Source organism: Vulpes vulpes, chromosome 5 (assembly GCF_048418805.1).
Source record: "Vulpes vulpes isolate BD-2025 chromosome 5, VulVul3, whole genome shotgun sequence".
Classification (NCBI taxonomy): domain Eukaryota; kingdom Metazoa; phylum Chordata; class Mammalia; order Carnivora; family Canidae; genus Vulpes; species Vulpes vulpes.
The window spans coordinates 65,691,963-65,703,320 of record NC_132784.1 but is presented as its reverse complement, the minus strand read 5'-3'; the positions used below and the strand labels follow the sequence as shown (position 1 = coordinate 65,703,320).

At 48.3% G+C, this 11,358-nt stretch overlaps 1 protein-coding gene across 1 annotated transcript; it reads left to right on the top strand.

Moving 5' to 3' along the window:
* The first annotated feature begins 57 nt into the window (after positions 1 to 57).
* ZDHHC24 (zDHHC palmitoyltransferase 24) lies at positions 58 to 7,844 on the top strand. The gene is made up of 3 exons (XM_026004348.2): positions 58 to 408; positions 1,490 to 1,767; positions 5,371 to 7,844. The coding sequence occupies exons 1-3, from the start codon at positions 128 to 130 to the stop codon at positions 5,664 to 5,666; spliced, it is 855 nt and encodes a 284-aa protein (XP_025860133.1). The 5' UTR covers positions 58 to 127; the 3' UTR covers positions 5,667 to 7,844.
* The last annotated feature ends 3,514 nt before the right edge of the window (positions 7,845 to 11,358 follow it).

Genomic DNA, 11,358 nt, shown 5'->3' with positions numbered 1-11,358 from the left:
GCTCCCGGTGACGCCAAGCTCCCTTCCGAGCTTCTATTGGTCGTAGCGGACGTCCGTCTGCCACTATCCCCGCCCCATTACGGAAGCGGCGGGGTACTCAGGGTCCGACTGCCGGTGGGTCCAGGCCATGGGGCAGCCCTGGGCGGTAGGGAGCGCGGAGGGGGCGCCCGCGCGGCTGCCTCTCGTGCTCACCGCACTTTGGGCCGCGGCTGTGGGCCTGGAGCTGGCCTATGTGCTGGTTCTGGGTCCCGGGCCGCCCCCGCTGGGACCCCTGGCTCGGGCCTTGCAGTTAGTGCTGGCCGCCTTCCAGCTGCTCAACCTGCTGGGCAACGTGGGGCTCTTCCTGCGCTCGGACCCCAGCATCCGGGGCGTGATGCTGGCCGGCCGCGGTCTGGGCCAGGGCTGGGCGTGAGTGGGGCGCGGTATCTGGGGGATGGAAGCGGGGGACGTAGGAACCTTGGACAGGGGTAGGTGCCCCTAGGACCAGAAGATGTTAAAACCAGATCACAATAGGATCCGCTTGTTAGAGCCAGAACACTCTTCTATAGCCTGGGATGGTAGATCCAGAAGAAATATTCATTCACTTACAAATAGTTCATGAGCACCTACTACGAACAAGGTACTGTTCCGGCCACTGGAGGTATAATAAAGTGGATTCCTGACCTCCTGGAGCTTATTTTAGTGGGGGAAGGGGCAGGGAATAATCTATGGGCATAGTAAATAAGGAAATAATATAGACTGTTAGGTGGTGGTATGGAAACAAAAAGTAGAGCAGGGTAAAAGCTGTGCAGATTGCAGTCTTAAATATGGTAGTCTAGGTAGGCATTTGAGCAAAGAATTTAAGGAGGTGGAGGAGTTAGCCAGGTGGGAATCTGGGGGAGAGCATTCCAGGTAGGGGGAACAGACAGTGCAAAGACTCTGAAGCAGTTATGTGTCTTGTGTGTTCCAGAAACAGCAAGGCCAGTGTGGCTGGTGTGGAGTGAGAGAGGGGGAAGAGAGGTTAGAGATAGACCTTGTAGGACATTGAAAGCTTTGCTTTTTACTGGCAGTGAGGTGGACAGCCATTGTAGGGTTTGGAGTAGAGGAGGGCACAATTTAGATTTTTAAGGATCAGTCTGGCTGCTGGGGTGAGACTATACCAGGAGGAACCAAAGCTGGAATCAGGGAGAATAGTTAAAATCTGATGCAGTATCCAGGGGAGAGAGTTCATGGTGACTTGGACCAATGTGGTGACCATGGAGCAAGTGAGAGGTTTGCTCCTGGATGTTAGAGGCCGGAGAAAGGCTTAGGATTGGGATGTCTGAGCTGCAAAAGCCCTTGGACCTGCAGTGCTAGAACAATTCGTCCTGCATTTATGTATGAGGAATTTGAGGCTTATTAGGGCAGTGGTTGTGCCTGCTCCCCTGGGATGGATTCAGAGGCCAACTGGGTATGAGAAGGGACACTCAGAGCTGCTGGCGGAACTGACACTGTGGTTGCTTCCCTGCAGTTACTGCTACCAGTGCCAAAGCCAGGTGCCACCACGCAGTGGGCATTGCTCTGCCTGCCGTGTCTGCATCCTTCGTCGGGATCACCACTGCCGCCTGCTGGGCCGCTGTGTGGGATTCCACAACTACCGGCCCTTCCTGTGCCTGTTGCTTCATGCTGCGGGCGTCCTGCTCCACATCTCTGTGCTGCTGGGCCCTGCCCTGTCAGCCCTCCTGCGAGCCCACGCGCCCCTCCACACCGCAGCCCTCCTCCTGCTGCCCTGGCTCATGCTGCTCACAGGTGGGGAGCTTGGGAGGCATCCACAGAGGCAGAGGCCCTTGTCGTGGGCCATTCTGGTGGGGGATGGAATTTCCAGCTGGTTCTCCTGGTAATGGCCTGGGGACCCAGTTCCAATGTCATTTATGGGGGGGGTGGTGAGGGCAGCCTAGGATTGAACTGGGTGTGCAGGACAATAAAATACAAGGCCTTGACACAGGTGCAGAGTTCTGGATAGGAGAATCAGGACTGGCAGAGAAGGAAAGACTAGTGGGAGTTGGGGGGCCGGTGTGTGATTGGGAGTGAGGAGGGACCATTCTAAATGAGGGTGCATTCTAAGTCAGGGGAGCAGCCTAAGCAAAGGCGTGGAGGTTGGGCAAGGAGTAGGTTCAGATTGGATGGTGGAGACCCTAAATGCTGGTGTATCCCTAACGTGACTGGACAGCAGGGAGCCAGTGAAAGTTCTAGGCAGAGGAATCTCCAGTCTTTGGAAGTTGGGAGGGGAGGACATGGATCAGGAGGCTGATTGAGAGGCTGTGTTCTGGATGACACATTTATTCCTCTTCTGACACCCTCACCTCCCCAAAAGCCCTACTGTTTTGTTTTGTTTTGTTTTGTTTTGTTTTTATACTCTTTGAAATGCTTGAAATGCTTTGGGCTTTCTTTCCCCTGACTCCTTCCTCCTGACCCCTCCAAGGGCCCCTCTGTAAACTTGTCCTTCGGTTACTAAATTCTCTGACCACTCTGAATAGTCAGTCAGTGTCTCCTTATCCTATCTAAGCCTGACTATCCCTGCAGCCTGGAGGTGTGGAGGGGGGAGGCCTTAGTGGGTTGTCAATGTCTTCCTCTGACCACACTGGCTCCTTTGCCTCCTTGATGAGCCCCTGCTTCCACTGAAACGCAAGCCCTCCAACTGCACGTCCCTGCAACCCATCCCTCTGTGGCCATTCATTTCTCAAGTCCTGGGCCATGTTGAAATCATGGGTGCCTGGAAGTCTGGGTGAATGGCCCACTCACTGCCCCAGTTGCTCAGCTTCTAGACTTCCTCCATTTGACTTCTATCACCTACACCCACATCCACCCTTCACCTTGTCAGAGGTCAAAGTGTGTCACCTTCTGAATCATGCCATGAGCTGGTCACCCCTTTTTCTGTTGCCCACCTCCCCTCCTTCCAGCCAGCTCTCACTCTCATACTCTAGGAGAGTATGAGAGCTCCTGGCCCTCGTCTGTCTCCCAACACTTTCCCTCTTCATTTCCCCCACATCCAGCTTAGAATCCTCATTTCCACCATTCCCCTGCCAACATCTCACCCTTCTTGGCTCTGTCTACCTGTCTTCTCTGTATCTGCCCCTGGTTGCTAAGGGCTGGTAATTTGTGGCAGTTGGTCCCATGTCACATTCATGGCTACTGACCCCAACAGGCCCTCAGTCGTGCCTTGCCATCATGGTTTCTCAAAAGCTTGCCCCCCTCATGACTGCGGCTCCAACCATCCCACTCTCCTGTTTTCTAAGCCCCCACCTCTCATGAAATCCATCATGGAGAAAATGACATGTCAGTTATGTCCAGAATTGTCCTGTCTTCATATCTGGAAGCCAGGCTCACTGTCTCTGGCTTCTCCTGGTGTCTGGCCTTCCTCCCCGCTTGGAAGCCTCACTGTGGCCTGCTTCTCTTCCTGCCAATCCAGTCTCCCTCCGCTGGCTTTCTTTCGGTTTTCCTACCTATACAAACCCTCTCTTCACCCCATGTCCTCCTCCTCCCTAGGTCTTGCCTCCTGGCTCTTCTGCTAGCAGCTAGGCTCCTTGGAGGACTTCCCCGGGCTCATAGGTGCTTTTCCTCACTTCCCATTCCTTCCTCTACCTGCTCCAAACTGGCTTCAACCCCCCCTCCCCCTCCTGAGAATGCCTCGGTCCCCACAAAGCCAGGAGGACCCCTCTGAGTTCTCTTTGCTTCACGAGACCTTTCTGCCTCATAAGACTGCTAGCCTCCCTCCTCCTGGAAGGGCTGTACCCTGGGCGTCTCCAACAGCTCGCACTGCTGGTTTCCTCCTTCCTTTTATGGTTTCCCTCTCTCTTCTTGATCAGGTCCCAAGGGACCTGGTCTCCTGATGCTGAGGTAGTGGCACTGTTCCCATCTCACTCTAACTCTGGCCTCTGGTGGGTCTTGGAACTCCCTCTTTGCCAGCCACCTGCAGATCTGCATGTCCAGCCTGGGCTTCTCTCCTGAACTTCCAGAGCCACCCACATACTCATCTCACAGGCACCCCTCCATCCTGCCTCAGGACCTTCAAATAGAATGTTTTTTCCCCTCTTTACCTAGCAAATATCTCCTTCAGACACCACCCAAGATGTTACTTAATTAAAACAAATGAAATCCACTTCCCTGAGCTTCTAATAAGGCAGCTTGGCATTTCCCCACATAGCCTGTCTTTTTTTAATGAAGTAGAATTCATATAACATGTAATTAATATAAAACCACCTTCCAATAAAATAAAATAAAATAAAATAAAATAAAATAAAATAAAATAAACCACCTTCCAGGGACGCCTGGGTGGCTCAGAGGTTGAGCATCTGCCTTCGGCCCAGGGTGTGATCCTGGAGACCCGGGATCGAGTCCCACATCAGGCTCCCTGCATGGAGCCTGCTTCTCCCTCTGCCTGTGTCTCTGCCTCTCTCTCTCTCTCTCATGAATAAATAAATGAAATTAAAAAAAAATAAATAAACCACCTCCCAGGGGATCCCTGGGTGGCTCAGCAGTTTAGCGCCTGCCTTCTCCCAGGGTGTGATCCTGGGGTCCCGGGATCAAGTCCCACATCAGGCTTCCTGCATGGAGCCTGCTTCTCCTTCTGCCTGTGTCTCTCTCTCATGAACAAATAAATAAAATTAAAAAAAAAAAAAACAAAAAAAACAAAAAAACCACCTCCCAATAGATCATTCAGTGGCATTTAGTTCATTCATAATGTGGTGAACCATTACCACTAATTCCAGAACATTTCCATAGCCTCCAAAAGAAACCCTGTACCCATTGAGCGGTCACTTCCCTTCCCTCTTAGAGTCCCCTCAGCCCCTGGTGACCACTCATCTACTCTCTGTCACTATGTCTGTCTATGGATTTGCCTGTTTGGGATATCTCACATAAATGGCATCATATAATATGTCACTTTGATAATTTGTTACTTTCACGTCTGGCTTTCACTGAGCAGAATGTTTCATGGCATCCTATAGTTCATTGGTTCAGCAGATACTTAGTACCTATCAGGGGCCAGAAGGTGCTGTACTTTTCCATTGTAACCAATCACATCTGTAATTAAGTAACTGAGAAGTGATCTCTGAAATGTCTGTTAGCTCCCTGAGGTCAGAGCTGCTGTCTGCCCTTCATCCTGGTGCCTGCCGTGTCTAGCAATGGGGAGGTACTCATAGTTTGTGATGAACAGAAGTTAGATGGATGGGGACTGTGTCTGTCTGGGGCACCAGCATGGGCTGGCCGGGGAGTAGCCACTCAGCATTTGCTGAGCAGAGGAATGAGCCCTGCTTGGTGGTGGAGGGTAGGAAGTGGAAGAAGGGCAGGAGCTGGGCTTTGGGAGGGCTGGGCCCCCTTCTGCCCCCTGATCCTTTTGCTTTCTCCTTGCAGGCAGAGTATCTCTGGCGCAGTTTGCCTTGGCCTTTGTGACCGATACATGCGTGGCAGGTGCACTGTTATGTGGGGCTGGGCTGCTCTTCCATGGGATGCTGCTGTTGCGGGGCCAGACCACGTGGGAGTGGGCTCGGGGCCAGCACTCTTATGACCTGGGCCCTTGCCACAACTTGCAGGCGGCCCTGGGGCCCCGCTGGGTCCTTGTCTGGCTCTGGCCCTTCCTGGCCTCCCCACTGCCTGGGGATGGGATCACCTTCCAGACCGCAGCTGATGTGGGTCTCATGCCTTCCTGATTTCAGGAAGAGCTGGAGATGTTCAGGGAGAGGGCAGCAGGAGAGGGGGCTCCTAACTCCTTTCAGGCCCATTTCCAGCCTCAGGAGGGGAGGTGGGTTGGTACTTACTACCTTTCAGCAACTTGTCCTATCCTTGGCCTTTGCCCTGCCCAACCTGGTCTCCAGTGTCCAGGGCTTGGGTCCTGCAACTCTGCCTCTATTGCCCCCCTACTCCCAAGTATAGAGGACAGTTCGGTAAGGGGCTGCTTGGCCAGCCTAGTCACCCCTTTGCTGGGTTAATAAAGTGCCCACTTGGTTCTTGGATTCCCTCCATCTTTCGGGGTTTCTGGTCCCTCTGATTGCCACACATGGGAACCACAGAACACTTGAGGGCTTGGGGAGGCCAGGGATCTGCCTCCTGTGGCTTTGGTGGGGGTGGGGCTGGGGCACCAGCAGACCAAGGCAGCATGAGGTGATCCAGGGAAAGAGAAACATTCTTTCCTAGATTCTGTGCTTTATAGTTAGAAGCATCTCCATAACACTCACTGTGCCTCTCTCCGGCTAATCTGGTACCAAGGGCAGCAATTATGGGAGTTGATAAGATCTCAGGGCTGTGAATGGAAGAGTCAGGATTTGAACCCAGATTTTTGTGCTTTCTCCTTCACCCTTACACAGCTGAGGAAAGTGAGTATGCAAAATGGAGGCAGAGAAATCGGGTAGGGATATTCAAGCATCTGAAGGAGGATGCTCAGAAGGCTAAGCTCTTCCTCTCTGGACTCTTCAAGAGCTACCTGTTAAACATTTTATTCAAATATAGTAAACAGATTTCCAATGTGGTAGGTTTAAACACATAGGTTTACCTGTTTCCTCTTCAAATCTAAATGATAGTGAAGAAATAAAAGATATAAATTTACAAAGATAAAGAAAATAGAAGAGAGACAGTAGTAGACCAAAGAGCCTGATGACATTTTGAAAGATGGGAAGTGGATGGAAGCTCATTTCCTCTTTTAGCAGAGAATTAGAAACCACTCCCAGAGGGAGGAGCCAAAAGCAGCCAAACTATCTCCCAGAGCCCTGGAGAGGCTCAGGAACTCTCCTGGCACCATGGAACCAAGGTGTGGGACTGACATGGACTGATCCAGTCTTGAAGAGGGGCAGCTAGGTTGCCCCTCCCCACAGGGCCCACCCCACCCTGTGCAGCCAGCAGCTAGCCATCTGGGGTACACGTGGGGACTGTTCAAAGCAGCTTTGGGTTTCAGAGGCACTGGGGAGGGTGGGGGTGAGGGGCTGGACCAAAAATTGGATTAAGTGAAAAAGTCTACAGATGCTGCTGGGGGTCGGGGGGAATGTCATCCAGTGACATGGCAGGCTTGTCACCCAGGAACTCTGAGAGAAGCCCATCCTTCAGACATGCCCTGCCCATGCCCACAAAGGTTTGAGCTGTTAGGACTTTTTTGTTTTCCCAAATGTCATGTTCAAGTACTAGTTCTTAACTGTTAGGAATTTGGTGTGCCTAGCACTTTGTGCTGTACATAAGCATTGGCAACTTCTAGTTTCCTCCTCAGCTTTAACCCTCTGGAACTTTTTTTTTTTTTTTTTAATTAAATAGTAAGGAGATACAAGAAAATATAAAATAAACTCCTCCCCCTTCCCATTTAAGAAATGGATACCACTTCCTTTGAACCCCTGCTGTGCCCCTCCCCAGTGGAGAAAACACTGTCCTGTCTTCATCATTCCCTTGCTTTGCCTTGTAATTGTATTACCTATGTTTGTATTGGTTTTGCATGTTTTTGAATTTTATGTAAATGAATCATACCATGTTTATTCCTCTGTGACTTACCTTTACACTCATTATGTTCCTGAGATTTATCCAGATTAACATGTAGAGCTGTAGGGTATTCCTTTTCCTTGCTGTATAGTGAGCCATTGAATATACAATTTATTTTCCCATTTTGTCCACCCCTATTATATGACTCCCTAGGATCTATTCTTGGTCCTTGCTCTTCCATACAAATTTTAGAATCCACTTGTCAAATTCCACCAATAAAAATTCTCTTTGACATTGTGAATGAAATCCAAATGAATCTATAGAGCAGTCTGGGAAAAATCAACATTCATATCAAATTATGTTTTTCAGTTCATGAACATCATGTATCCATTAAATGTTTTCAATAAAGTTACATATTTTTTTCTCATAAAGATCATTCCTTTTTTGGTTAATTATTACTTTTGAGAGACAGAGAATACGAGTGTGGGGAGGGGAAGGCCAGAAGGAGAAGGAGAGAATCCTAAGCACGGAGCCCAAAGCAGGGTTCAGTCTCATGACCCTGAGGTTATGACCTGAGCTGAAATCAACAGTTGAACGCTTAACCAAGTCACTCAAGCGCCCCTAGTTAGATTTCTTCTTCTTCTTTTTTAAGATTTGAGAGAGTGAACAAGCACGAGTGGGAGGAGGGGCAGATGGAGGGGTGGGATAAGCAGACTCCTTACCAAATGGGGAGCTGGACACAGGGCTCAATCCCAGGACTCTGAGATCACGAGCTGAGCTGAAGTCAGATGCCTAACCCACTAAGCCACCCTTGTTAGATTTATTCTTAAGTAGTTGATATTGTTATGCTACTTGTATATGGCTTATGAAAATAGAAATTTTGGGCAGCCTGGGTGGCTCAGCGGTTTAGCGCTGCCTTTAGCCCAGGGCATGATCCTGGAGACCCGGGATCAAGTCCCACGCCGGACTCCCTGCATGGAGCCTGCTTCTCCCTCTGCCTGTGTCTCTGCTTCTCTCTCTCTGTGTGTGTCTCTCATGAATAAATAAATAAAATCTTAAAAAAAAAATACACATTAAAAAAAAAAGAAAATAGAAATTTAAAAAAAAAAAAGAAATTTTGTGTCCAGCAACTGGACCTGTCTGGGAAACTTATAATAATTTACTTATAAATTCTTCTGAGTTTTCTGCATTTATAATCACATAATCTATGAAAAGAGGTTTTGTTTTTCCTTTTAAATTTGTGTACCTCTTAATCTTGCCCCTTCTGTATGGGTGGAGGAAAAGTAGTGGGCACCTTGACTTGTTTTATTTTTTTAAGTAATCTCTGCACCCGGTGTGGTGTGGCTTAAACTCATGACCCCAAGATCAAGAGTCCTATGCTCTTCCAAGCTGAGGCAGCCAGGTGCCCCACCTTGACTTGTTTCTAACCTTAGAGGAAATAATTTTGATATTTCACCATAAGATATGTTCATTATGGGTTTCTTTTTAAATAGATGCCCCTTAAATTCCCTTCTAGTCTGAATATGTTAATGATTTGTATATTTACTTTCAATTATTTCGTCTCTTAAGATAAATGGATATTATTATTTTTTAAAGATCTTATTTATTTATTCATGAGAGACAGAGAGAGAGAGAGAGAGAGGCAGAGAGACACAGGCAGAGGGAGAAGCAGACCCCATGCAGGGTGCCCAATGTGGGACTTGGTCCTGGGACTCCAGGATTACACCCTAGGCCGAAGGCAGGCACTAAACTGCTGAGCCACCCAGGGATCCCCAGTGGATTTTATTTTTTAAGAAAGATTTGAGAGATAGTGAGCATGAGTAGGGGGGGAGGGGTAGAGGGAAAGGGAGAAGCAGACTCTCTAGTGAGCAGGAAGCCTGACTCAGGTCTTGACCCCAGGACTCTGAAATCATGACCTGAGCTGAAGGCCAAAGCTTAACTGACTGAGCCACCTAGGTACCCCATAGATAGATTTTTAAAAATCTAGACAACACTATCTTCCAGTTGAAACATTTGATCATTTATATAGTTTGTTAAGTAATGTACTTGGATATATTTCTACCACTTTATTTTGTGCTTTTTGTCTCACCTTTTGTAGCTTAAAATTTTTTTAAAAAGATTTTTATTTATTTATTCATGGGAGACACAGAGAGAAGCAGAAACATAGACAGAGCAAGAAGCAGGCTCCTCAGAGGGAGGCCAATGCAGAACTCAATCCCTGGACCTGGGATCATGCATGGAGCTGAAGGCAGATGCTCAACCACTGAGCCACCCAGGTGTCCCTTTTTAAAATTACTTCTTATTGGGTTCAGAATTCTAGGTTAATAGCTATTTCCTCTCAATATGTTAAAAATATTATTCTGTCTTTTGGCTTCCATTGTTGCTGTTGTCAGCTGTCATCTATAGTTTTTCCTTTGAAGATACTTTTGTCTTCAACACTTTTAGGATATTTTTATCTCCAGTATTCGGCAGTTTACTGTGATGTGCACAAGTGTGGTTTTCTTTGTATTTACCCTCATGAAATTCCTTGGGTTTCCTGATTCTATGAATTGATGCCTTTCATCAGTTTTAGGGATCCCTGGGTGGCGCAGCGGTTTGGCGCCTGCCTTTAGCCCAGGGCGCGATCCTGGAGACCCAGAATCGAATCCCACGTCGGGCTCCTGGTGCATGGAGCCTGCTTCTCCCTCTACCTCTGTCTCTGCCTCTCTCTCTCTCTCACTGTGTGCCTATCATAAATAAATAAAAATAAAAAAAAAAAAATGATCTTGCAAGGGATGCCTGGGTGGCTCAGCAGTTTGGCACCTGCCTTCAGCCCAGGGCATGATCCTGGAGACCCAGGATCGAGTCCCATGTCAGGCTCCCTGCATGGAGCATGCCTCTCTCTCTGCCTGTGTCTCTGCCTCTCTCTCTGTATCTCTCATTAATAAATAAATAAAATCTTTTAAAAAATTGATCTTACATGAAAATTATTTTCAATTTCAAATTTTATGACCTGCTATCACACATATATATGAATGGAATAAAGATTTTTTTTAGAAAATGTCTTAAAAATTTTAACTCTAGTGACTTTTTAAAGAAGGTACTTGTGGATATGTTTCACCAAATGAAGGATAAAAGAGCTATGAAAGATGAACATATAGGAATGCCTGGGTGGCTCAGAGGTTGAGCATCTGCCTTCGGCTCAGGTTGTGATCCCAGGGTCCTGGGATCAAGTCCCACATCAGGCTCCCTACATGGAGCCAGCTTCTCCCTCAGCCTATGTCTCTGCCTTCTCTCTCTGTGTCTCTCATGAATAAATAAATAAATTCTTTTTTTTTTTTTAAGATTTATTTATTCATTCATTCAGAGAGAGCGAAGAGAGAGGCAGAGACACAGGTGGAGAGAGAAGCAGGCTCCATGCAGGGAGCCCGATGTGGGACTCGATCCTGGGTTTCCAGGATCGCACCCCAGGCTGCAGGCGGCGCTAAACCGCTGTGCCACCGTGGCTGCCCTAAATAAATAAAATCTTAAAGAAAAAAAAAAAAAAAGGGGGCAGCCCGGGTGGCTCGGTGGTTTAGTGCCGCCTTCAGGCCAGGGCCTGATCCTGGAGACCGGGGATGGAGTCCCATGTTGGGCTCCTTGGGTGGAGCCTGCTTCTCCCTCTGCCTATGTCTCTGCCTCTCGCTCTCTCTCTGTCTCTCTCATGAATAAATGAGTAAAATCTTTAAAAAAGATAAAAATAAAAATTTTTTTTTATATAGAACTTGATTCTTTATTTTTTTTTAAATTTTATTTATTTATTTATGATAGTCACACAGAGAGAGAGAGAGAGAGAGAGAGAGGCAGAGACACAGGCAGAGGGAGAAGCAGGCTCCATGCACCGGGAGCCCGACGTGGGATTCGATCCCGGGTCTCCAGGATCGTGCCCTGGGCCAAAGGCAGGCGCCAAACCGCGGCGCCACCCAG

What these genes read in the sequence shown, in the direction of transcription:
- ZDHHC24 (XM_026004348.2), top strand. Translation starts at nt 128, where the DNA reads ATGGGGCAGCCCTGGGCGGTAGGGAGCGCGGAGGGGGCGCCCGCGCGG. An exon ending in GGTCTGGGCCAGGGCTGGGC is followed by an intron (nt 409 to 1,489) that starts GTGAGTGGGGCG and finishes GCTTCCCTGCAG; the next exon opens with TTACTGCTACCAGTGCCAAA. An exon ending in CTGGCTCATGCTGCTCACAG is followed by an intron (nt 1,768 to 5,370) that starts GTGGGGAGCTTG and finishes TTCTCCTTGCAG; the next exon opens with GCAGAGTATCTCTGGCGCAG.